The sequence below is a fragment of the Miniopterus natalensis genome, chromosome 1 (genome assembly GCF_054644295.1).
Source record: "Miniopterus natalensis isolate mMinNat1 chromosome 1, mMinNat1.hap1, whole genome shotgun sequence".
Lineage (NCBI taxonomy): Eukaryota > Metazoa > Chordata > Mammalia > Chiroptera > Miniopteridae > Miniopterus > Miniopterus natalensis.
Window position 1 is genome coordinate 39556753 of NC_142081.1, and position 25675 is coordinate 39582427.

Sequence of the window (25675 nt, forward strand, 5' to 3'; positions counted from 1 at the left end):
ACTGAACACCTACTTCGTGCCAGGGCAGAGATAGTGCAGAGAATTGAGTGGGGAACAAAAAGAGACACAGTACATCTCCTCAGAGAGCTTACACTCTACAGGAGGAGACAGCTTTAATCAGGTAATCATGTAAATAGGTTGAAAACTGTACCTACGGTAAGTGGTGCGAAGGAGAGGTACATGATGATGTGAGAACCCAAAACAGGTGTATTTGACTTTGTCAGGGAAGGTTTCCCTAAGAAACTGTGGCTTGCCCTGAAATATGATGAAGGGGAAGGGGGCTAACTAGGCAAAGACGAGACAAGAGCATTCCAGGCAGCGGGACAGCATGTGTAAAGGCCCTGAGGCAGGAGGTGGTGTGATGAATAAGGAGGGGGAGCAGAGAGAGGCCGATGTGGTTGGAAAAGGCAAATAGAGGGGGAGTTACTGTGAGAAAAGACAGGCACGTGGGACCAGTCAAGTGAAGGGTGGCATCTTTATCCCAGAACCAAGGAAGGGTGATACACCCGGGGACAGGACCAGCTCTGTGTTTAGAGAAGATCCCCCTCGCTGCCATGTGCAATTCTCCCTGAACCAAATGCGAATAAATAAAAACCGTAAGTTAACCGTCCCCATAGTTCCATCCTCACTAATGCCCCAAGGATGGCAGGTTTAATCTTTCCTTCTTACGACAGACATTTGGGGAGGGCAGCCTCTCCCGCTTTCCCTCCCCTACTTCCCTGCCACCCAGCTCCTCCACCAGAGGGCGTGTTTGTGTCTTCCCTGCCCCCAGGGTAGATTATTTCCGAGTGCCCCTCAGTTTGTCCTTTTGTCTCTCAACCCGTGGGCCTGAGGAAGGAACGTAAAACCACTGGAGGGTTCAGGAAGGCGGACGGAAAATGATTATTGAACAAGCTGAAAGCTGCCCAAAACATACACTGTCACTTTGAAACCATCATCGGGCTGAAGTAGAGGATCGTGAACCTGAGAATGATGAATATGAAAAAACTAGTGTAGTTACAACGTGGGAAGGCGAGAGAGGCCATCAGGAGAGGGAGGGCGGGAAGCCTGTTCCTCCTTTAGGCAGAGGCCTGGCCGCCCAACACTAATGGAGGAGGAACTGAGCGTTTTACAAAACAAGTCCCGTGAGGTAGTAATGAATTTAAACATTGGAACCTAGACTGTTCTACATCAGAACCATGCACGCGCTCATGATGGATCTCGCAGATGAAATGCTGAATAAATAAAAGCATGTTGTGGAATAATAATATATAGGAGGTTCTGATCTATAAAAAGCTGATGAAACTATACGTTCTATATGGGTAATCCATGCACGCAGTAAAAGCAGAAAGATATTGAAAGGAATCAAAGTCCCCAAAATAAGACAGTGGCTACCTCTGGGAGGAGGAGGGGCCACGCGAGGAGGACTGGCAAGGAGTATATAGGACTGGAGCGGTATTGGCACCACTTTCTCTCTTAAGCTGGGTGGGAGGCACGTGATATTCATTTCAACCTTTTTATATTTATAAAATATTTCCCAACACATTTTTTTAGAAGAAAAATTTGACAACCCAAGTTGCTGGTGATATACTACGAAAAGGAACAGAAACAAGGACACAACTCCTTTCTAATGACTGACGTTCTATTAAAAAACAGGTTCTAGACAGGTCCGATCCCTAGACGGCACATAAAGGAGTCTCAAAATAAGACACAGGCAGAGAATTAAGGCCCAATCAATGGAGCTATGCGGCACGAGCTGTGGTCATTTAAACTCCACCTGTACCCAAATGAGAAAACCCTGCATTTCCAGACATAAAGCCTGGTCTCACACGGATTGGCATGGACCATGTGCTTGCTGAATTTAGAGTCAGCTCATCTGGTGAACTTTAGAAGCTCCCTTATATGCCCAGTTTTGTGGGTGTGGACAGTATGGAGTCTACATACTTTAGTACTTCACGTGGCATCAAGTCGACTTACCTGCTGTTCCATGGTGCTGGGGTCAATAAAGGTCACCAGGTCTATGGAAAAGTAACCGACCACATTTCTCATTTTACAAGCGTTTCCAATTTGGAGGCACAAAGACGTGAGAAGCTGGGGATTCACTGAGGCCTGAGGCACGGTGGAACCGGAGCAGATGAAGGGGCTGTCTGCGTGCAACTGGTCCCCCATTGCCAGCACGCTGATTTCTCCGTTGGGCTCTATGAGCATGTCCACCGTCAGGTTGGTGATACTTTCTGCAGGTGGGTAAGCCTCGACCACGCCTCCTGGTGGGCAAAGCATGGAGTAGGTGAGAGGATTCGTTCACCTGGACTGGGCCACTTAGAGCAGGAGGAAAGAGGCCCTGCCTTGGCAGATGGACTGGGTTTCAGGTGGGGCACCTGCCATGTCTTGTGAGACTCTGGGCAAGTAGCTTCAATTCTCTGAACTTCCTTTCCCTCATCCATATAATGGGCATAACAAAACCAATTTACCAGATTGTTGTGAGTCTGAGATATACAGTATTTATAGTATGTAGCCCCATGCTTGGCATACAATAGGGCTCAATGGGTGGAAGTTTTGATTCTGATCATAATGAGGGAGGCACCGTAAAGGTCATCAAGTGTATGCCCATCCGTTATATAAGCAATGAACCTAAGGCCTATATGCAGATCCGTTGGAGGAATTAGCTGCCCACAGTCCACAGTTCATACCTTGATGACCAGTGGTCTTTCTGTTCAACTGTACTGCTTTATGAAGTTTTGACAGGTTAGGGCTTTTATCAGGAGAACACTGACCATCAGGAGAACACTGACCATCATGTGGGACAAAGGATTCCTACAGAAAGCCAGTTGTAAATCATTTTTTAAATTGCAGAGGTCAGGAGATGCTGCCATTCTTGGGGAACAGGCGTGCTTCCTCCTTGCTGACAAGAGCTTTATAACGTATCATATTTTACCTTTTGCTCTGAAGAAAAAAACCATAAAGGCGAATTTGATGCTTAATGATGGCAGCAGTCTTAGCCCGGGCTAATTTTGTGGGCTAGCTCCATAGTGTTTACAGAAATCACATGGCCCTGAGTTTCTGTTTTCAGGCCTAACATAAATCTTACTGTATATGTCCCTTTTATGGAAAAAAAAATTAAGTATTACTTGTAAAGAATTAGATGATGTAATTTAAAAGTAAAAGCAGCTAAGTGTCCCCTAGACATGGTGGGCTTAGGAGCCTGATAGTTTTCAGATAAACTTGGTCTGTTATTTTCACAAAAGTTCTGGGAGGTGACCTCCACCCACAGGCTTTGAGCAGCACACACAGTTAAATCCTGAAATGTTAGTGGTTCTTAAATGCAGCCATCTGTTATTTTATACAGAGGCACTTTCTTTAAACGTGTATAAATGTAGTTGGAACTGGCCCTAAAGAAGGCTGAATTTCAGAAGGAAAACTGACTTTTTTTTTTTTTTGGTTGGTTTGAGATACGCTTTCCTTCAAATGAGGCCTGCTGGTGTGTGCTGTACCTGTACCAGCTGTTGGGGAGTTAGCAAGGTCAATGCAACAAAACAGCAACAAAATCCACAAAAAAGCCCATCGAGTCTCTCTGATCTAGATGACTTTGTGGCTTTAGCTGTCACCTGTATTTTGAAAGGCACTGGCCTCAGTGGAAACACGCTGTCCTTTGTACTTGCATGATTACCTCAGATTTTTTTCTTCTAAGTAGCTTATTTGTATTAAATGTATTGCCTTTGATATAACCCTATGGTAACGCAAATATGTAGCGCATCTTGTGGCCATAAGCACACATGAGAGAGCAGAAGTGACATGAAACAGGCGATGGTGGGAGATGGCGGGAGATGGTGGCCATAGGGTGGGAAGGCCCGGTGGGACAGCCTTGTTCAGCCAGTGAGCATTTACGTGGGTCTGATGTGTGCTCTAGGCTCAGAGCTGGGCAGAGGTTGGAAAACACATGACTCGCTAGAGCTGGGTTTTGAAGATGTGCCTTAAGTCGTAGGATCTAACTGTGTTCCCATTCACCAGTATTTGTTGTGTGGTTTTGCCCGAGTCACTTCTTAGCTTTGAGCCTGTTTCTTCATTTATAAAATTGGCTCTTGAATAAAGCTAGTTCTGCCTCCCACAAACAGGCAGTGTTTACAGCGTGGCTGAAAGAAAGGGTAGAGATTAACAGGGGGTCAGGCAAAGCCTACGCTTGTGGTTTTACAGCTCAGGGGCGATGGACAGTGGTTGGGAAAACCCTGTTCAACAAAGCTCCCATGAAAATACGTAAGGTTAGAGGAAGGTTCGCAGGCTGACCTGGGAAGGTCTGGGAGCTTCCTAACATCCTGTCTTGGATGGACCTGGAGAGCTTCATGGTTTTCCCTTCCTAATTTAAAAAGAATCCCTTCTTTTTAACCCTCACCAAGGATATACTTTCATTGCTTTTAGAGAGAGAGGAAAGGAGGGAGAGAGAAATATCAATCGATTGCCTCCCGTATGTGACCTGACCAGGGCTCGAACCTGCAACGCAACCCTTTGGGGTATAGGACAATGCTCCAACTGACTGAGCCACCCGGCCAGGGCAAGAATCCCTTAGTTTCGACCACTTTTGTTGTTGTTGTAGGTACCTTATTGTTTTCCAGTTATGCTTGGGGTTGACTCTTTTAGTTTTACTTTTCTGTCAATGGGTGCATATGGAAATTTTCGGAATCACAGAAATTTAGATTTGAGAGAACACTGGAGGTCCCGCAGCATTACCTCCCCCGCCTGAGAAGACCCCGTTGCAACATTCTTGTTAGAGGCCTGGCCATCCGGCCCGACTTAAATAATTCATTAACAGCGTTGGCTAAGCCCGTCCATCCCACCCCAGCCAGTGTATTCCAACAGGCCCGTCCTTCTGATGCTCTCTCCTGCACTGACCGAGGATGTGCTCCTTGATAGATACACCCACCGGCTCTGGCGAAAACTCCTGGAGTAACACAGATGTAGCCCTTTATTGGTTCTGCTACATATCAACAGAGTGATTTTGGGGGCGTTAGTTGATGTTTTGTACTGAAGTTTGGCCCTCTATTAGATAAGGGCGATAATGGCACCCACCTCACAGCATTATGAGGAGGGCCGAATGAATGAGTAATGAATATACACATACTTAGAACAGTGCCTGGCACACAATAAGCACGGTTGGTGCTTTTTATGTTCCTGTCACTGCTATTAGCGCCGTGGTGCTGTTGCCGCTAGTTGTTACCACGTACTATTACAGTATTACGACATTGTTACATATCGCTGTTAATACGTTGTTATCACGTGGGAAGGTATCTTCTGTAGTCTGTTATACTAGCCTTCTCTTCTCAGTCATGTGGAAGGCATGTAAGAATATCTGCCTTCCTTACGCGGTAACCGCCTGCAGAGTAAGGGGCACTGCATGGGTGTCCCTGGGTGCAACATTCCCACAGGGACCCCTGCCACTGGGGATAAACATCATTCGCTCCATTGATTCCCTCACCGACCGACCTCCTAACATCCTTGGAAAATGAGGATGAGTTAGGAGGAGGAAGGTGATGAAAGGAATGCAGGCTGCCTTTGTTCCGGGACTGTCAAGGATCCTTATTTAGAAATTCTACCTTCAGAACTGGAGGTGAGACCATTTCTACTCTCGTAGAAAACGGAAGCGGACACTAACATTGATTAAAGACCTATTCGGGGTCAGGCTCTATGGTAGAATCTTCCACGTCTGTTTCCCTGGCTCCTCCCAGCCACCCTGTGAAGAAGGCGAGTGCAGAAACTGGGCCTCCGAGGGCTCAGGGACTTGGCTCATGGTCGTGGGTGAGACCCAGATCCGGGTCATCTGATCGCAAAGCCCCCCCTCAGAAGTCTGTGGTGCAGAAAGGGGCTGCAGTCTTGAGCTGTGTGCGTCACGCTTGGTGTGCTCAGTTCCTATTTACTTAAGGGGCTGAGTGCAAGATATTTTGGCAACGTTTAAAGGAGAAAGAGTCTGCTGTAGGAGCACGTTCCTAAACCAACGCAAGATGTGAGGTGTTTAAATCGGCCCCGGGTTGACCCAAAACTAGAATCCAAGGCCGTGCAAACCGATGCGCAATAGGAACTTTCCAGTCTTATTTACCTTGAATGAGAAGCGTGTGGAGGAATTTCCTCCACTCCGGGAAGCGTTTCTCATTGACTGGCTGAGCGTGCTGTGCTAAAACGCCCGCCAGCTCCTCGGAGAGCTTCACCAAAGCTGGCTCCTGCAGAAACAAATTAAATAGAACCACAAGCAATTTTACTACAGAAATGAAAACTGCTTGTGGAGTGATTAAAAACCAGGCCTCCAACAGGCAAAAAAAAATGTGCTTACTGTTTACCCAGAGTCAGAAAGCCATTTTGAAAAGTTTCTCTATTTTCCCAGCCACTTCGGTTTCCATATTTCAAAGTGATTGGGCCCCTAAATGTTGCTGCTCAAGTGCCTGTTGTCTCTGAAAGGCAGCCTCTGTCTGCGTGTCAGGCAAGCCTGGTTTCAGACCCACGGCAGCTTGACCAGCTGTGTCCCTGGGCGATGTGCCTCCCCACTCTGGGCCTCAGTTTCTAATTATGTAAAACCAGATCCTTTGGACCTGAGTATTTTTTACTCTATGACACTACCAGGGCTGACCCGGGAGAAATTACAGAGTGGGAAGGATCTTTCTTGGGCACCTCTATCTCTTTAAACTGTGCCCCCCTTGTTGGGGGGCCTCCATGTAACCATGCCTTAAACTTAGGACTGATGCTGTAAATGTGGGGTTTTCGGTGGGGGCAGGTGGGGGTGAGGAGAGGACCGGCCTCAGTCCCCTGGCATTCCCTGTAAGTCACAGCCTCACTTAACTAGACATGAGACTGGCTCCATAGCATCCTAAAACAACCTCAAACTACAAAGCCTCCTGTCAAAACGGAAACAGTAGGAAACCCTCTTATGAATAAGAAGCTTGGCTTTTTGTTATAAAAAGCCTCAGTTTGCCAGGACAATTTTTCTTTTTGGATAATCTTAGACGGTCTAAAAATTTTCGAAGAGAAGAGACTGGCTAAAATTTTTCAAATGGAAGCCAACTTCAGATTTCATTTCTGCCAGAAGTAGGGCAGGGCCATAGATACAAAACCATTTGATGGGCAGTGTTCATATTTAAAACACAGGACACTGGCACGAAGAGCTCAGGTTTGCTTTGGGCTTCTGGGAACTTCCAAATCTATGAGTGAACACTCAGTAATTTGGAGAACAGGAAAAGAATCAGCTTTGGAGAGTGGGGCTAGAAGGAATCTTAGAAATAATCTGTAAACTTATTTATTTCCAAGTTCCCCGACATTAAAAAATGATTGTCCTCCCCTTCCCCCGCTCCTTGGAACCGTTGGTTCATTCTGGGTCCAGTGCCTTCTGAAAACCTACACCAGAAGACAAGCATCCGAGCCCTAGATGGTCTGGCTCAGTGGTTAGAGCGCTGGCCCACGGACTGAAGGGTCCCCGGTTGGGTTCTAAAGGCCAAGGGCATGTACCTCAATTGCAGTCTACGTGTCTCTCTCATGTTGATCTCTCTCTCCCCCCTTCCATTCTCTCTGAAAAAATATCCTCAGGTGAGGGTTAAAAAAAAGGAAGACAAGCATCTAAGACTATATATATTATATATATATATACTCTAGGCAGGTCCAAATAATCTGAATAATTTCTGAAATATCCAGATAATCCTGGCAGGAGAGTCTTATTAGTTAGCTTAGCAAGTGCTTGACATACAGAACAAGAATGTCAGGAGAAAGAAAGGGTGCCCTGGACCACGTCTGTCTAGGCGGGCTCCCGCACAGCGTGGGGAGTCCATGAGGACGGGCTGGGGAGGCCGGCTCATGCGGCCAGTCTCTGTCCTGGGAGGTGGAGGCAGGGAAGTTGCTGCTGAAGCCGTGGGTCTCTCCCCCCTGTATCTTGCGCGATGTACACCTGTTTGTCTTGCTCTTATTGTACATTCCATCACCTCCCAACGGCCTGCATCTAACCACAAATAAGCGCACAAGACACAGTTCCAGCGCCCCCCCCCCCCTTTGTTCCTTCTCTGAGCACTGTCCTCCAAGCTCATCTTTCTGTTCTACACTTGTTTCCATTAAAACCAATTTTGTCTGATTCATGAAGTGCCCCAGAGCTGGGCCCGGGAAGCACAGCTGTGGGTTCCCACCCTGCTTGGGAAAACCGAGTGACGAGGAAGGAGGCTGCGCAGGCCAGGCCCTGTCCCCGGGCAGTGGAGACTCCTCTTTGCTCTGCCTTCTGCCCTACGTCTGAAAGGTGTTGAGCCACCTGCCCGGTGGTCTGTTACGTGGTCATTCACATCAAGACATCAAAGAGAAATCCATTCATTCATTCATTCATTCATTCATTCATTCATTCATTCATTCATTCATTCATGTACTCATCCGCATATCAAAAACTCACAGGAACTTGGGGTATCAAAGTCACAGGGGCAGACAGTAGAATGGCGGTGGCTGTCAGGGCTGGGGCAGGGGGTGGGGAGTTAGTGTTTACTGGGCGCAGAGTTTCAGTTTTATGAGATGAAGAGAGTTTTGGAGACAGATGGTGGCGATGGTTGCCCAACATTATGAACATAATACCACCCAACTGTACACTTAAAAGTGGCTAAGATGGTAAATTTTATGTTATGTGTATTTTAGCGCAGTTTAAATATTGGGGAAATTACAGAATGTCAGGTCTTTTAAGTTCCTGAACTAGGTGGGGGGAAAGTGTTCATGTACTTTGGGAGATGGAGATGGAGAGGACACGGTGCAGGAGCAGGTGAAAGCCTTGCCACCTAAATCTTGAAACTAGATCTCCATCAACTTGAGGATCAAGTCGAATTCCTCAGCAAGACGCCCCAGGAAGGGCCTCTGTGACCTGCCTCTGGTTCCCAGTGGAGCCTCACTGGTGTTCTCTCCGCCTCCCGGCCTCGCCCAGCGGCCCTGGCTCCCTCTCAACGTCTGCCTCCCTTTCTCTTCTTCTTCCCCTGGCTGGCTCCTTCTGCGCCTCCTGGTCACATCTCCTCCAGGAAGCCTTCTCTGCCACCCCAGTGGGGTGTCCTTTCTCTGTGCTCTCCAGCTCCCTAGCGGCGTGGTCTGTGGCTTTGAGGTCAGTCCCCCCCGTGCTTGGCACAGGGAGCACTAGGTGTTTGCGGAACGAATCGTGGTGGTGGTAAACACAGGGACCCAGCCCTGAACAGCTGAAGTCACCGAGTAAGAGAAAATTCAAAACGGGCTCCCTCCTTGCTGCCCAGACCGCCTGGGTGATGCCCACTTAAGAACCACTAATTCTTCCTGGGTGGATATTATGGGATTCCCTGCCTCTGAGGGGCACTGCAAAGGTAAACGAGGTGACATTTATGAAGTGTCACCTCAGATGCAACAGGCTATGTGGGGGGCCAGTAATGGACTCGTAAGTCTGCAGCATGAGGGAAGCACCCGGACACTGTGCCAGGTGCCACCATCCCCTCTGCTCACAGAGCCAGCCATTCGGCCTCACCCGCCGTGTGGGTGCCGTGCACAAAGCCACAGCGTGGGGCACATTTCCTAGAGGAAGGTTTGCTGTGGGAACTGGAGGGTGACTTGTGTCCTCTCATGAGAAGTCCACTGTGGGGGCACAGGTGGGGTGACGTTCAGTGGGGGACCTTGGGACATACAGAGGCATCTCGGGGCCATGATTACCTCTCTAAGGAAAAAACATGGAAACAGATAATGGGGGGATACTAAATTGTTAACTTATTTATTTTGAAAGCACCTGATAGGAAATACAAGGATTCTACTAAGAGTGGCCTTAATACCAATAAACTATCCTTCTATCTCTACCAAAAAAAAAAAAAAAAAAAGAATACTGCAGGATCTGCAACTCATATAATCGAGGAGAAAGGGCAGCAAATGACATTCTGTGTAAGAGATTCAATTTACCCCGCCCCTTGCCCCCCACCCCCCCAAACAACCCTCAACAGCACACTGTCTGCTGGAGATGCTTGTGAATGGGTGGGTGAGGCCTGAGCTCAAGTCCAGGTGCAAAGGACTCCACCGCAGCCGTGGTCTGACAAGCTGGGGACACCTCTCCCCTAGGAGCAAGAAGGGCTCTGTTGTCACAAAGGCCTCCTGATGTCGGATGTGAGTTCTCGGTCTTGGGGGCAGTTTCTGTTTTCTAGTGAGTATCATTCTGCACAGTACAAACATAATTACTACAACTGTAAGGGTAGATGCTTGTAAGGGAAGACCTATAGCTATTCAGGTTCATTCTCTTTTGAATAAACTTAAGTACACAGAGACACACACGGATGCACACACAGACATACATGTGCACACACACGACCAGACAAAACCCTAGATTCATGCGAACTATCAAACAGCATTTGTAAAATACACTCTCCTGCCACAGCAGGCTCACATCATGACCTCATTCAGTCCTCCCAGTAACGCTGAGGCCAGCACAGTGTTGTCCCTGCTTTACAAATGGGAAGCGGAGGCACCTAGAATGAAGAGGCTTGTGTCAAATCACCTGCTGAGTTGTCAGGTCCTGTTATCGGGTGATTTTCAACACATGACTGAAAACAGAGAACAATGGAGTTGGGGGAACCATTGCTGGTCTGCTTTCTTTTCTACTTTTTCAACCTCCCAAAGTGTGTGTGCATATGTGTGTGTGTGTGTGTGTGTGTGTGTGTGTGTGTGTGCATAGTCTGTTAGAGGCCAGCAACCAGGCCACATGTTCTCCATCTTACAAACTTGGGAGTCAGTAGTTTGAAAGCTTGTTTTCATTGACTCGCATCAAGGTGATGGACCCACTGAGTCAGTGTTTCAGATTGCCTATCACCCATGTGGAGCGGATCCCTGAGACCTCATGGCTCTGGGGCTGTGGAAAGTATATACCTTGAGAACAATAAATAAATGTTAGAAAAACACCCTTTACTTTTTGGGAAAAATTAGACTTCCAGATTTTCATTTCATCACGATTGCCCTGGCCCTGGGCCATCACATTAGCTGCTGGCCTTTGTGGAGCTGATGACTCTAGAGCCATTCCCATCCTGTAGAGACCTGAGCCCCATCGGCACCTCTGCGCAGCCTTGTCACCCTTTGTCCAGTGCCTACACTTATCCCTCAGGGTGCAACAGTAGTTATGACCTTGGAGGGTTCCGGGATGTATGGACCTTGCCTCTCAACTCTCTCTCTTTTTCTATCAAGGAAGTATAAATTTAAAGGAAGAGATATTTGACTGAAGGAAATTCAGAACATCTCAGGGGGAGCTGCTGGCATATCCAATTTAATACGGACTAAAGCTACTTCACACTCCAGAGAGTTAACTTTCTCAAGTAAATTCTGTGTGTGTGTGGGTGTGTGTGTGTGTTGGGGCGGATAGGAGGGGAGGAAGAAGGAATACAAATTAGAATGCTCTAAATATCAGTCCCACAAAACTCATTTTATCTTAGAAGACTTTGTGCTGGCTCTGCAGTGGTGAGTTAAGCAAAATAACTTCTTGGCTAATCACCTGCAGTCTCCCACATCAGACACTGTTTGGTGGCGCTCAGAAGAGAAACCAAGGGACCTATCTCGATGGTCCTGCTTCAGAGAGGTTTCTAATGTCACTAAATGGAGGGATGGAGGGTGGCATAAGGCCAAGAGGACAAGAAAGTGATCTGGAAACTAAGCAAGACTGTCAGGGTTGAAAGGGGCCATATGGACTCTCCAAGCAAATGCCTCATGTAGCAGAAGAGGGCCGGGGCTTCCACACTCCTGCACGGGGACCGCGGGAACTCTCCGGCTGCCTTCTGACCCTGGGTGAGTGCTCTCCACCGCTGCGGCCCCTTTCAGAGGGCAACGTGTGAGACGCCACGGAAAGCGCTCAGGGTTTCAGTTCGCTAGTGGCACAGAGATGGAGAGAAGGGGGGGATTCCAAATTCGAGGGTGAGTTTGCTGTGCACGGACTACTTTTTACCCCTATAGACATTTTTTAGGTAGCATAACAACTCTCACTTATTGAAAGCTGGTTGACCAAGTGGCATGGCTGAAGCAGGGGGTTTCTATTTATTATCTCAAAGCCATTCTATGAGGTGGTTACTCTCTTCCCATTTCATGTCACACAGACATGAAGTAGCAGAGCCGGGATTCAAATCCAGCTGCTACCAGGATGTCAGAGCGCATTGGGATCTGGAACTGCCATCAGTGGGCATAAATGGTCACTCTGGGTTGGATTGGGTCATCCACACGGGAGGCGAAGTCTGTGCTGTCAAATTTATGAAAAAGTGGTAGAGTGGACATTTGCTGTTGGCTGGCTGGCATCTTTGTCCGTCTTTCAGGGTAATGACGTCCCAAACTTCCTTTTAGGAACTGCCACTATCCCATTGTTAGCTATGCAAGTTGATTGAGAACAACTCCACTCTCAGCTCCAGGGGTGCACCCCTGGCTAGCAAAGCCAGGCCCTGGCCACAGTCATTGGTTCAAGAAGGGCGCGTGTCCCACGCAGGCCACTCAGATGTTAGGAAGCGCTTGCTGGGGCCTCCCGAGAAAGGCTTCACTGTCCCCTGAGAAAGCTACCAGGTGAGATGTCCTCTCTTCCTATTGCCTTGACCAAGGACAAGCTCCAGAAGCCACTGTAGCCGTCTTTAACCCTGAGGACAGCCAGTTGTGGGATGGAGCAGACATCATGCTAAGTGCAGAGGAGAAATGCAAAGTAACTGGATCCTTACTGATACTGAGCCACTGGATTAAGCCTTGTCGGAAGCCAGACCAATGACTGGATTTTCAGTTAGTTGAGATAATAAATTCTCTATTTTTAAAGCTCTTTTGAGTTGGGTTTGCTATTACTTGAAAGTTAACCATTTTAAACTGATACAAGTGGGTGGGCGGAACGATGGATTGTGGAATCCATGATGGATGCTGGAAGCCAGCAGATGCTATGATCACTCCTAGGCATTGGTTGCTCTCATTCTGTGATCGGCAGTGGAGTTTTCACGCATTCCTCTCCATTAAGATGATTAGAAACAGGCCCTCTTTAGAGTGCAAAAATATGCTGAGAGGGTGAAGAAAAAATGAAACGTCTTCGGCAAGTCGTAAACTACTTCCCACACCTACTTAAAGTTTAAGGCTGCTTTAGTACTCCATGTTTAATTGTTAATTGAGAATTTAAAAATCAAAAATGCCAAGTTTGCCTTCGATGAGATGGAAAATTATGCTGCTGTAGAAGGTAACATAATGTAAAACAGCCAACATTACCAAGGCACACAAATGTTTTTGGTATGTAAAATTGCTTTGTAAAATATTTGCTCCATCTGCTGAAAGCGGCAAAGACAATTTTCCCTTGATAGCTAATGGCCCATTTCGGCTGTGTGGCAAGTGATTCGCTGCGGTGGCGGCTGTCATTAAACAGAATGGTGAAACGCGGTATATAATTCCATACTTACGTGGCATTATCCACTCGCCGCTTCTCCAGGAGTCTGTCCCTCATTACCCGGGCCTCCACCTTGCACCAGCGCGCAGGCCTAGCAGTTGATTTGACTTGAGAAGCGTTTTGTCCAACTGAGGCACATATGTCGCACCTCCATTCCAAAGCTCAGCACAACTGTGTCGCCCCAACCAGAAACTCTAGAAAGGTTCATTCCTGTTCAACTTTCCAGCACTTAAACTGCTGTTTCTCTCCCCCCCTCCCCACAGGGGGCCGTGGTTTTCTTTCTAGGCTCACCCAGTCTCGCTGCACGCCGGGGTTTCGATAGATAAAGATTAAGCGGTTCTTGAAATTCCGTAATTGAACTTCGCACATACACAAAAGCAGGAAAAAATTTTCCCGGGGCCAAGACCGCCGACATAAAAGCCTGACAAACGCCGTCCTTGGTTCATGGCGTGTGTGGCGGTCTGTGATCGCTCTCTTTAAAGGAGTTGTTTACACTACACCCTAAATGACTTCAACATCTGCTAAAGGAACAATTAAAAATAAATAATCCAGGGTGGTTTAAAAAAAGAAGAATACGTTCATGTTTTGGGAATGATAGTAAAAAGTAGTTACAGCAAGTGGCAGATTTAAAAAATATATATTTTTAATGTTGGAAAATGAGTTTGAAGGAAATTATGTTAAATATGAGTGACATCAAGTAAATACATATGACTGCTTTAAAGATGACTCAATATTTGAAAGCAGAAACCATCTGGTTTAAAAATCAGCAGTAAAAAAAAAAAATAAATAAAATAAAATAAAAAATAAAATAAAATAAAAGTCAGCCATAAGTGGAAGTAGCTATAATTATTATTATTGGTAATCGGTTCCTCTCTTTCCAGTTCGAGAAATATCCCTGGTTGAAAAAATTGCATAAGCTGAGGAAGCTCTTTAATTGAAAATTAAAAATAAAAGAAAACACGTGCATCCTTTGGACTTAATTTTCCTTTCAAGTGGCAGGGCAGAAGGGTGAACTGGTGGAGTAAAACCAGAGACTGCCAGGAGAAATTATATTTTAATTTCATGTGAAAGGAATGAGCAAGCATCTACTTTAAAAGATCAGAGTGAGGGGCTGATTTTCTGAGATTCCCACATGTATGGATGTAAGTACCTAAGGCAGACGGAATAGCATGACATATTTATTATTGTTTTCTTTCTACAGACCATGTTTATTAAAATACCAGGGGAATAAATCAGTGAATCCCCAAAGTGGGGATTTGCGTTTGATCTCGCACAATTTCACGAAAGTCCCAGTCTTCTCAAGGGCATCCCTCTCCCCCGAGGGGCAGGGGGACAGATGACCGGAAGCAAATGGCACAGTCGCGGGCCGAGGAGAGGGCCGCTCGCCCGGAGTCTGTTCCAAGTGCCCCTGCCTGCTCGGTGGCTTTCAGCAGGGCAGACGTTTCCAGAAGGGCTCCAACAGGGGCGTCCTGGATGTGAAAACACTAACGGATCCCCGCTCCTCTCATCCCTTGCTTTATTCCTTCCTTCCACGCTGTTACTGCGAAAAACTGGCAGTTAAATTCAATTGATTCAGAATATTCTGGATCCATATGGCTGCCAACCCTGGAGCTGAGGCGGCGATAGCGCCTCACTGCTGTTCCCGAGCATTTGCCTCTCCCCCGGTCCCCAGATGGCGGGAGTAACATTTAAACCTCCTTTTCTCTGCCTTGTACAATAGACCTTGGCACCATTTCAACTGTTTACTCCGGTAATTAACAGCTCTGATACCACAACAATTACAACTCCTCCACTCTCACCACAATAATGCTATGAATTAGTGAGAGCTAATGGCTGGAAGGTAGAGTGTTTCCAGACTGCGAGATGTGTGCATTTTTAGAATAAAATAAAAGGTACAAACAGCACGCTTTGCAGTAGACAATGATTACCTAGTAATTAGTTTACACAAAGCTTCCTATTTAATGGCAAAACGCTGTAATTAACGTGTGACAGAAAATCAAAGGGTACTTTGTAAGCATATGAAAAATTAACACTGCAGGCCCATAGCTTTATGTACTGATTAGAAGCATATTAAATCAATAGGACACACAAACCAACAGCTTGTATAGCTGATTATTATAGGTCCTCAGAAGGGGGACCCGGCTTTCATTTAACTTGGGGAGGCAATTTTCGCTCTCCTGTCATCTTCCTCAGGCGCAGAGAAGCACCTCAAACCCAACCCTGGCAGCTTCATGAAAATAACCATTGAACTGGAAGAAAACATTCTAAGTCATTTTCAGAGATAAGGGAAATATGTAAATGATTAAGACTTTCCAATGATTTTGGTGACGTGCTGCTACACTAATTAGAAAAGACACCAACTGGAACTGGAAAATGAAGCAACCAGGTCTCGGTCTCATGGTCAGAATATTCTCTATCAGGTCAATGCCTCTTTACTCAACATGCAGAAAGTTCAAGTAACTGGGATCATTTTCTCTTTTCAAATGATAAGAAGCCAGGGAGCCATCAAAGTTTATTCTTTTGAAGGTATTATCCGGGTAAATAAGCAGGTAGGCACAATTGGGTCACCATTCTGGATCTTCAACAGCCACAATTTTATATAATGATAATTGATGCATAGAAAAATATTCTGAAATCCTACAAGGCCTTAAAAGACCTTCTAAATCATCAAACAAAGATCATATTGTGTAGACTCGGTCAATGTTACTTGCAATTTAATTGTGATACAACTTTATGGTAATATTAATAGTAACAGGGAGCATTTCTTGAAGGCTATGATGTGCTAAGTACATTGCTGGACAATTCACAAGGGTTATCTCAGTTAATTCTTACCGCCTCCCCTCCAGGCAGGTACCAATATTATCCCTTTTTATAGATGAAGAGACAGGGACTTGGAGAGCCCATGGTCCCCCTCTAGTAACCTCTGTATGCCTGGGCTGTGGACATTTGAGAGCAATGGCTGTTGTGTTCCAGGGACCTTTGTGTTTTTCACAAGTCTCTGTAGAAAACAGAAAACCTGCCACAAGGGTAGTGGGTCCCAATGGCAGGGACCACTTCTCTGGGATTTTCAAACAAGGAGTCTTTTCTAAATGTGGCAAGAACACTGGGCCTGGAGGAGTGGATGTGGGTTTCAAACTAGGCACAACCACAGCTATATGAATTTGGGCAAGTCACCCAACTTCCCAAAGATCAGTTTCTCCATCTGTAAACAGAATAACAATACCTTCCTTCTCAAAGTGGTGTGGAAGTAAATGAATAAAAACCTTAGAGTTTTTCTGAGATTGAATGAGACAATTCATGTAAAGTTCTGAAATGCCTGATACCCAGCTGGTATTCCATAATGCCATTATTATTGTTATTATTAAATACAAAGAAATGCCAAGACCTTAACAGTATATTCGTGGATCTACAAAAGAAGTCAAGTTTTTACGATATAAAAATAAATATAAATAACAGATGAATAATCATTGGTATGTAGCTTAATGATTAGGGGAAAATGATATCCTAGATATGTTCTTAACCTTAAAAACCTTGATTTTTCTCTTAATACCAAGATGTTGTGTTTCTGATATAAGAAACTAATAATAAATAAGGACATGAAAAAAGGATCTCTTGCTAGTAATCTAGTAGCAATTATAAGATGTATTTTGACATCTAAAAAAAAAAAAGGAAGCTGGAAATAACCTAAATTTTCAACTTAGTTGAATGGTTTAACATGGTAGAGTAAATCAACATGAGGGAAAATTATACACCCATTAATTGGGACGACCACATGTAAACGTGGAGAATGCTGAAGATCTGATGTTTAAATAGCATATACACTATTACTGTAGCTATCAGAAATAAACACAGTACATTTGGAAATTAATACACAAACCTGAAAACAACTATACTTGGGAAAAGGGGTTTTGTACTTATTTGATTAAATATACCTTTAATCTTGTTTTATTACCTTTTAACTTTTCCAAAATATTATGTGGTTATAGGGTTATGGTTCTTCGGGATCACCTAATAAATACCAACTAAATTCTATTCAAAGCACCAAGCTCAACCATCCAATAGTGGCTCCTATGACCCAGTTACATGGCCATCTGAATGGATGGAGGTCTTTACAAGGAGCCTAGGGAGTTCTAAGGCACTTACTGATTGACGGTTCTCTTTTATAATAGTGTATTTGGTTTGCTGACTTAGTTCTACAAGGAAGCAAAACTCCTGTGGTTTATTCTACTTTTTCTAGGCTTGGGTGCCTTGAATTAGTGCGTGTGTGTGCGTGTGTGTGTGTGTGTGTGTATTCCCCCTTGGTGATCTCCAATTTAATTTAAAATGTCTAACAAAGTACACCAAAGTACAAGTACAGGTAAAACTGCTCTTGCCAAGGGCTAAAATAGCAATATTATATAGTAGCTTAGAGCCAGTTCAATTTCCTTTTTCTCCCTTTTCTTGTAAGCGGTAAAATTGTGTTGCCAAGACCTCTACACACCATCCATCCGGGGAAACAGAGGCCCAAAGAAGGTCTGCACAGAGAAACCCAAAGCAAAGTGGCTTAGCTCTTTAGACAGAGAAACTGCTCTACGAAGATCTCTCTAAAAGCAGTGTCACCAGTAGCATCACTGCCACCAAGCCAGTTCCCCAGGAATAAGGGAGGGAAGATTTATCCTTTAAAAAAAGAAATAAGAAGGAAATGCCACAAGAAGGACTGGTCCCACAGCAAATGTCTCCCTGCCTCTCCCTACCCTGTCTTAGGTGAGTGTGTCCAGAAAGGCCTTTCCCCTACGAGTGTGCTTCCTTGACCTAAGCCTTTATTCCTAAATGAAAAGAAGTGCCTCCGACTGGCAGGTGGGGAGTTTGGAGTGTAAGCAAGTGTGTGGATTCATCACACATTAACAAGCATTGAGTACTTAAGTGAGTGAGTTTACTGGAACCTTTTGGAGAATTCAGTTTAAGGTTTGTACCAGCCACCACGAAAAAAGAGATTTGTGCCCTGTTTCACTGTGGCCACCATGTAGCGTTCTGCCTTTCCTAAAATCACCTCCATGTCTCTGCTGATTTTCAAAATGTGACTACAGGTCTTCAACATTTGTTGACTTTGTTTCAAGTCTCAACTGCCACCAGTTAAATAACTGGTTCTAAACCAGATAGGAAGGAAAAAAAGAGGATCTTTATATTGGGTCCTTGAGTCTGCGCTGAATCATGCCTCCATCTAAAACCAATATCTGCATAAGACGCAAGAGATTCTCAAAACAGTTCTGACTGCCATAAACAGCCCTGTTTTTAATCTGTTGCCTACAACATACCAATGAGAAAAATCATGGTATCGTGTCATAAACTGCTATGCAAATGATGCTATTTGTAAGTATTAACATAATTTAGTGCTTACAGTCATAATCTCATTTCTAATAATTCTCCCAGAATGGAGTCTTTCTCTGGACTCTTAGCCTGCAGGATAGTCTTTCATCAAGAAGCTGAAAATTTTAATAACCTGCCAGCATATGTTTTGTATGTGCCGGGCTAGGCTTGATGACACAACATCTTCATTATCAAAAGAAACAGGTCTACAAACTGTAATAGGACATTAAAACATGCCTGTGCTCATAAAGTAATGCTTTGATGTCTAAATGTGCACCATTACGATGGTCTCCTGGAACAAAGGATAATTCTAATCCTAAATTCTCAATAGCTACACTCAATGGAGACTGCAGCTCACTTCCACTCTGAAAACAATTTCACTTTGAAGGCAAAAGAATGTCAATAGTTTCGTTGCCCACCTCCCCCCAAAGGCTCTCCAGAGCTGCTTTATTTTTTATTTTTGGTTTCTAACCAAAATGGCCATGGCTAAGCACAGGTTTCAGAGAATAAAAAGATTTCTGAGTAATTATTTTTTCCTTATTAAGTTAAAAAATGATTTAGGTAGATTATTAATTATTCAAGAGTTTCACATTTAATAACATTAACAATAATGCCAAGTGTACTTGGTGACAATTTAAAATGGTATAGTTGAAAATAATTGAAATTAAATAATATATAGTCAGGCTTCTAAGTGCAATTCAGCCAATGTCAATATTTTAAATATTTTTTATACTTAAAGTCAAACATTTAAAATTCATCACAGTCTGGTTTCAGGAAAATTAAAAAAAAAAAAAATTGGCTTGAAATATTGAGACCAGCACACTAACATTTCAATTTTTTAAGTGAAAAAGTCTTATTTTCATCCTTGACTCTCAACAGTTTTGCTTTAAAAAGAAAATTCTATACGGTATGAAATAAAATCCAGTTCAAAGAGAACACAAGCGAAACCTCTATGGGCCTCAAAATTAAATACATTTTCCTTGTTTTATTTTTTTTTTCTAGAAGAGTAATTCACTTTGGTATCCTTTAAATAATATGTAAAGAGCTGGCCGTGACAGGTACTGCATTTAGTCCCTTCACTGACGGAGGGGGAAGAAAAGCCCAGAATAGATCACAGGGAGAACGGTCACATTTGTCAAAGGGAACTCTCCCTTCTGACTGTTCCCTAGATTTATTCCTTGCTTCACTTTCCCGAGAATAACGCGGCTCTCTCTGGAGTGCCCCCCTCTCCCCGCCCCCCCCGCGTCCTGATTCGCAGGCAGAGGGGGAGCAATCCCCGCGCAGCCCACGGCCACGGCCACGCGCACCAGCAGGCAGGGCGCCCGGGAAGGGCATCTGCACCTGCGTCTGCATCTGCGCTGTCACCAGCAGGTCAGCCGAGGCACAGATTTGGGGTTAAGAGAAACCGGGCTGGTCTAGACCTCTGGATGCCAAGTGAGGCAGCGTTGAGAAGGGTGGGTTTCATTTACACATCAAGCCATATAAAATTACTTTAATTATTAAGCAGGTTTGGAACGGACTAAGAAATTGTACAGTTCATTCTCCCACCAACACACTTGGAAGATGGAAAATTCTTCGCACGTCCACTCGTGCGCTGAGACTTCCTCCCTACTGCTCAGCTTCGGCCTGGAGAGTTTCTGGCCAGGATGTATTAATTTCTCAACATCTCACAGGGACCAGCAGTTACATAAATTTTCTTGAATTGTCTTCAGAAACATAAGACTGCTGACAGGAGCTATTATACATTAGCTTCCAGGTGACAACCAGTTACTAATAGAATTTCTCTCTCATAATAAAGCGTGGCTAGCTTATTACTGTCAGTTGTTAGAAGCATGTGATCGAGACCCACTTAGAGCAAATGATGAGACTTGTAATGTTACCTGACTACGATTTAAAAAAATTACTTCCTAATTATCATAATCAATTGGAAGATGTGAATGAAGACTTTTAGGGCCCAATGAAGGGACATTTAAAATAACCTGGTCAACCCCATTGCCCAAGAAAGGCAGAGTGGTTTGCCTAAGGTCTCACTGCTGGCAGGTGACACTACTGAGCCCTGATGAAAGTGCCTTCATCTCCTCGCCGAGCCTTTTGCTTCATCTCCTTACACACTGTGGATTTATGTCACCACGGGATACTCACCTGTGCCCATTTCTTGCTCCAGTCTTCGTGGCTGTATCTGCTGCGCTCCTTTAGGATCCACTTGCTGCACTTGAGGTGGGAAAGAATGTCACAAAATGCAGTCCCGTTTCCTCCAAACTCATAGTCCATCTTAAAGAGCCAGCGTTGGATTTCCAGGTGATCGGTGACCAGCTGACCCAGCTGTTCTATCATCTGTGGGGAGGAAGACACAGCAACAGGTACTATAGCTGGTGTCCTGGATTCCTTTTTATTGTATTAGCTCAGTTGTATTTCTCTATTTAAATGGTCTGTTCATTTGGTAATCCTCTAGTTATTAAGGCAGATTGGAAGAAGTTTTATATATATCTATATATATTTATAATGTGAATATATATATATATCATGTGAAGAAATCACTAACCAATGGGCCAAAGGCATGTCTAAAAGTATAGTATTACTTATGAGAAACTCTGAAATTATCATTTGCCTGCTTTTCAAGGCAAAATAAAGAATCCTTGATTACTTGTAGCTGGATCTTGGTATTGTTTTCTTTTTCAGAGAATTATGTGTTTACTTACTGATTCCTCAAGTGATTTGTTTTTATAGTTTTCAAGACTATAAATTTTTGGTGCTTTGTTGAGTTTTTAAATGTTATAACCTATAAAACATTTAACTTTTTCCACATTAACGTACGTGAAAAGCATTTGTTTGGCTGGCCATTTAGCCAAGTGTTTTACATTATATGTATTATATGAACATGACAGGTGAAGGAGATAAAACATTCATGGAAGCAACTTTCCTGGGATACACACCCATCCTACATTTTATTTAAAGCAGTATTATCTCAAAAACTGGGCTCAGTAACGTGGAAGTTTAAGGGATAAAAGTTCAGGCTCTAATATTGTGATGATAATAATGATAATATCTAACACTGCTGAACTCTCAGTAGGAGCCAGGCCTTAGACTAAGCTCTTTACATGAGTTTTCTCATTAATACTCACAAGCCCTATGAGGCAGGCACTATTTTTAGTTTCATGTCATAGATAAATAAGTGAGACTCAGCAAATCTGAATGACTTGCCCACAATCATATGGCACTGAGCGGCACAGCAGACACTCCACCAACATGCACGCTCACTGTCCCTGCACTGCGCTGCCGGGTCCGACTTGCAGAGAGGAGGAGAGAGAGGTGGGTGCAGAAAGAAGTTCCAAGAGGAGCAGCTTTCCTTACTGTCAATAAGCCACTTGGGATAAGTTTGAATCAGATAAAAGTGTAAAGCAAGGTTACTTAATTATAAGTCATACTGTTCTAGTAGAGCCTTGGAGGAAAATAATTCATTAAATCACAAAATGGTTTTTTTCCTGGTCTTTTCATTGGACTTTCCAGTCTATATTTCCCAGAAAGCAATACTAGGCATTCGCTCTGCTGAGCCTACTACTGCTGTTCTTGGCCATGGTCTCCTGTACTTAAGGAGGTCTCTGCAACACTCTTAAAAAAAAATTTTTTTTTAATGATGAGAGAGAGATATCAATTTGTTGTTCCACTTATTTATGCATTCATTGGTTGTTTCCTGTATGTGCCCTGACCTACAGCCTTGGTGTATCAGGATGACGCTCTAACCAACTGAGCTACCTGGCTGTGGCTGCAACACTCTTATTCTCTTCTCTTTTGATGACTTTTTTCACCAAATGGATTATTATTATTATTATTTTCCGCTAAAGAGTGTGAAAGGACTCAAGATTGTGGTTCTGCTGAAGTCTAGAGCTGAAAGATTACAGTTATTTTGATTAAGGGTACAATCTGTTCTCTTGAGTTGTATCTTTTCAGCAGATCTTCCTGGGGATGTCACACTACACAGCAGTGTGGAAGTGATAGCAAAATGGGCATTCTCGGGATCCCTGGAAGCCCCGTGCAACCATGGGGTATTCAATTAGGGTGAAAATGGAATTGTCTTAGCTCCCTAATTATCAAGTAGTGTCTGTGGATAATTTGGGTGTTTAAATGATAAGTACTCTGGTCTACATACCATATGGCTGTGAGCATAGCCTACAAAGGTTTTTTAGTGTGCCTTCCAAAGTTATATCCCTTCTTTCTCTAGTGTTATGTTGAGAAGATGGACTCTATATCTCATCATATTTTGCTGTATTATGATCATACTTTGCAGAAGCAGAAATTGTCTTTGGCGTGCTAATATTTTATAAAAACTCTTTCGCTGGTGTAAGGGAAGGTGTTCTGGCATAGCATTTTTATTGTATATTTAGATATATTGTATATTCAGAGATTCAACTACTAACAAAATTATCATCTGTTTCTTCCAAATCCTATTATTTGTTGCTTCTGAGAATCCTCTAAATGGGCATCTCTTGGTGGATCCCCGACAGTAATGAAAAGGATCAATAGTATTGTAGAGACTGCGCCACGGGAAAGAATTATGTGCTATCTCTAAGTGAAAATTGAACAGTGCTTTAAAATAGCATTGCCATTTTTGCTTATTTAACCAAAGCTGTCAATATTTCATATGGAGCACATGCCAGAAAGAAAGCTTGCATGGTTACTTTATGGATCAAAACAGGAAATGCTTATGGTGCTCACCCTAGACTTAAAAATAAATAGATAAACCACTTAATCATGAACCAAATGACTTTACACTATTTCCAAACATTGATCACTTTCTGTTTGAGTCTATCTGTTCAAAAGATGTAATATAGCTTTAAGTTGCCATTTATTTTATACTGATACAGAGCAGAAGTAGAAAAATGACTACTACTAAAATCCAACTGATAGTCAGGGATATTTATTAACCTAAATTAAAACGATCACAGCTTTCCTTCACCAGCTTTAAGTTTATGATGCACATCGGTAAAAGTCAGTGCTATTGATTCATCGCCATCTGTGAATTCAAAATGCTGACACACTCAGATAGATTGGGTAGGGCAGTCACTATCTGGAAAAATCTCAGTGGAGCACTTCAATTCTTGATGACCTCAGAGGTACGTTTCCCAAACAAGTAGAGCTGAAATCGGTTATACCTCTGTTTAATGTGATGCAGTTTGCACATGCTATGGTGAAGTGACATCCCTCAAATCTGATGTGTCTATAAGAAAGATTTAAATCCTACTTCTGGCCCCAGTCTGTCTGGCTCAGTGGTTGGAGTGTTGGCCTATGGACTGAAGGGTCCCGGGTTGGATTCTGGTCAAGGGCACATGCCTCAGTTGGATCCATGTGCCTCAGCTGCAGGCTCGATCCCTGGCCCCAGTTGTTCCGGGCACGTGCGGGAGGCAGTTGGTTGATGTGTCTTTCTCACATCAATGTTTCTCTCTCTCTCTCTTTCTCTCTCTCTCTCTGAATGGCAATGGAAAAAATATTCTAGGGTGAGGGTAATAAATAAATAAAAATAAATAAATAAATAAATAAATAAATCCTACTTCTGAACACCAGCGTTATAGGAAGGTTTTACTGCATTGAACGTGCCTGCATATTTAACCATAATCAACTTTTAAAGTTCTACAATATTTCATGGCAAAGGCTGCCTGAGTTCTCACCAGTGAAGATGAAAGTAAGACTTGATGTAAATATTGCACATACATTGTAGAGTTTTAAAAATTATTTAATGTAATGTACACGTGCGAAATTGTATCGTTTAAAAATGCATTTCGCTTGTATTAAGCCTATCAGCCAAGTATTCTACTGGAAGGTAGAATTCAGCACTTTGTCATCTTAAAATTCTAGTGGAGGCTAATGACAAGGGACACACCAGTTCAGGAGGAGCCTCCTTTCTGCTCCCAGTAAAATTGCCCGTGCCTTTCCCAGAGCATGCCACCTTTAACAGCAGCTTCCTTTATGAACCGTATATTGCCCAAGAACACTCTGGCAAGATGGAAACCTTTTAGGGCAAGATAATAAGCTAATGGTACTTTCAAACTAGCCTCTGAAAAGTGTGATGTGTTGAAAGGCTTGGTTCTGGGGCTGAGCGAGTCTGAGGTACACAGCGTCGCGATCAGGCGATCGAGAGGAGGGGGAACCCTAAAGCTTGTCCCTCACAAAGTGCCTTGTTGTGCACGGTTCTTTCGTTTCCCAAGAAGTGGGTGCCTGGGGCCAGTTGTGATTGGCTCAGAGTAACAGTCAAGAGATGTGCTGAAATCAAGGTTAGAAAATGTTAACAGCCATTCTTCTTTTTATTTCCTTTATTGTGACAAAAGGTAGCAGTTAAATGGGAGAACACCTACCAGAGTTAATGCAGAGATATTTCTAGTGGCTAATATTTTTGTTCTCCAAATAATTGAGGCCCTAACTATCGGCTGGAAGAGTACATAGCTATGGACCTAGCCCAAGACAAAGCCCAGAAGCAGTTTTATTCCTGGAGCCATCTCACCTCCTGTTTCTGGAATTCCCCCCTCCTCCCTTCATGGCTCCTTCCTGAGGAACCAAAGGATTTTTCACTAGCAGAGGATGTCTGCAGCCCTCTGCTATAGGCCCTCTACAACCTGACTTGGCAGAAAGGCTCCCTCCCTGGAGCTTTCCAAACCTGCTCCCTTAAGCCAAAACTGTCTTCCACATTTCTCAGGGTCCTGCTCGATGACTGGCTAACTAATATGATGATGAACTAACTAATCCATGTTGAGGCAATAAATACTGATAGCAGATTGGTTGGTACATTAACAGGGTCTTCAATGTCTTAATCCAAATGAGTAAATATTTTGGGAATTCCAGAAATTTCTGCAAGCACAATACTTTTTTTTTTAAATCCTCACCCAAGGATGTTTTATAATTGATTTTTAGAGAGAGAAGAAGCCCAGCTGGGTGTGGCTCAGCGGTTGAATGTCGACCTAGGATCCAGGCGATCGGGGTTCGATTCCT

The 25675-nt window shown here is 43.9% G+C and overlaps 1 protein-coding gene across 1 annotated transcript in view; it reads right to left on the minus strand.

The window, feature by feature from the left end:
* The window catches only part of IQCH (IQ motif containing H), a 113065-nt gene that overhangs the window by 42223 nt on the left and 45167 nt on the right, over positions 1-25675 (minus strand). The window contains 3 exon segments of the mRNA XM_087814423.1: positions 1957-2243; positions 6065-6185; positions 20840-21031. Coding sequence (XP_087670549.1) covers positions 1957-2243; positions 6065-6185; positions 20840-21031 — 600 coding nt within the window.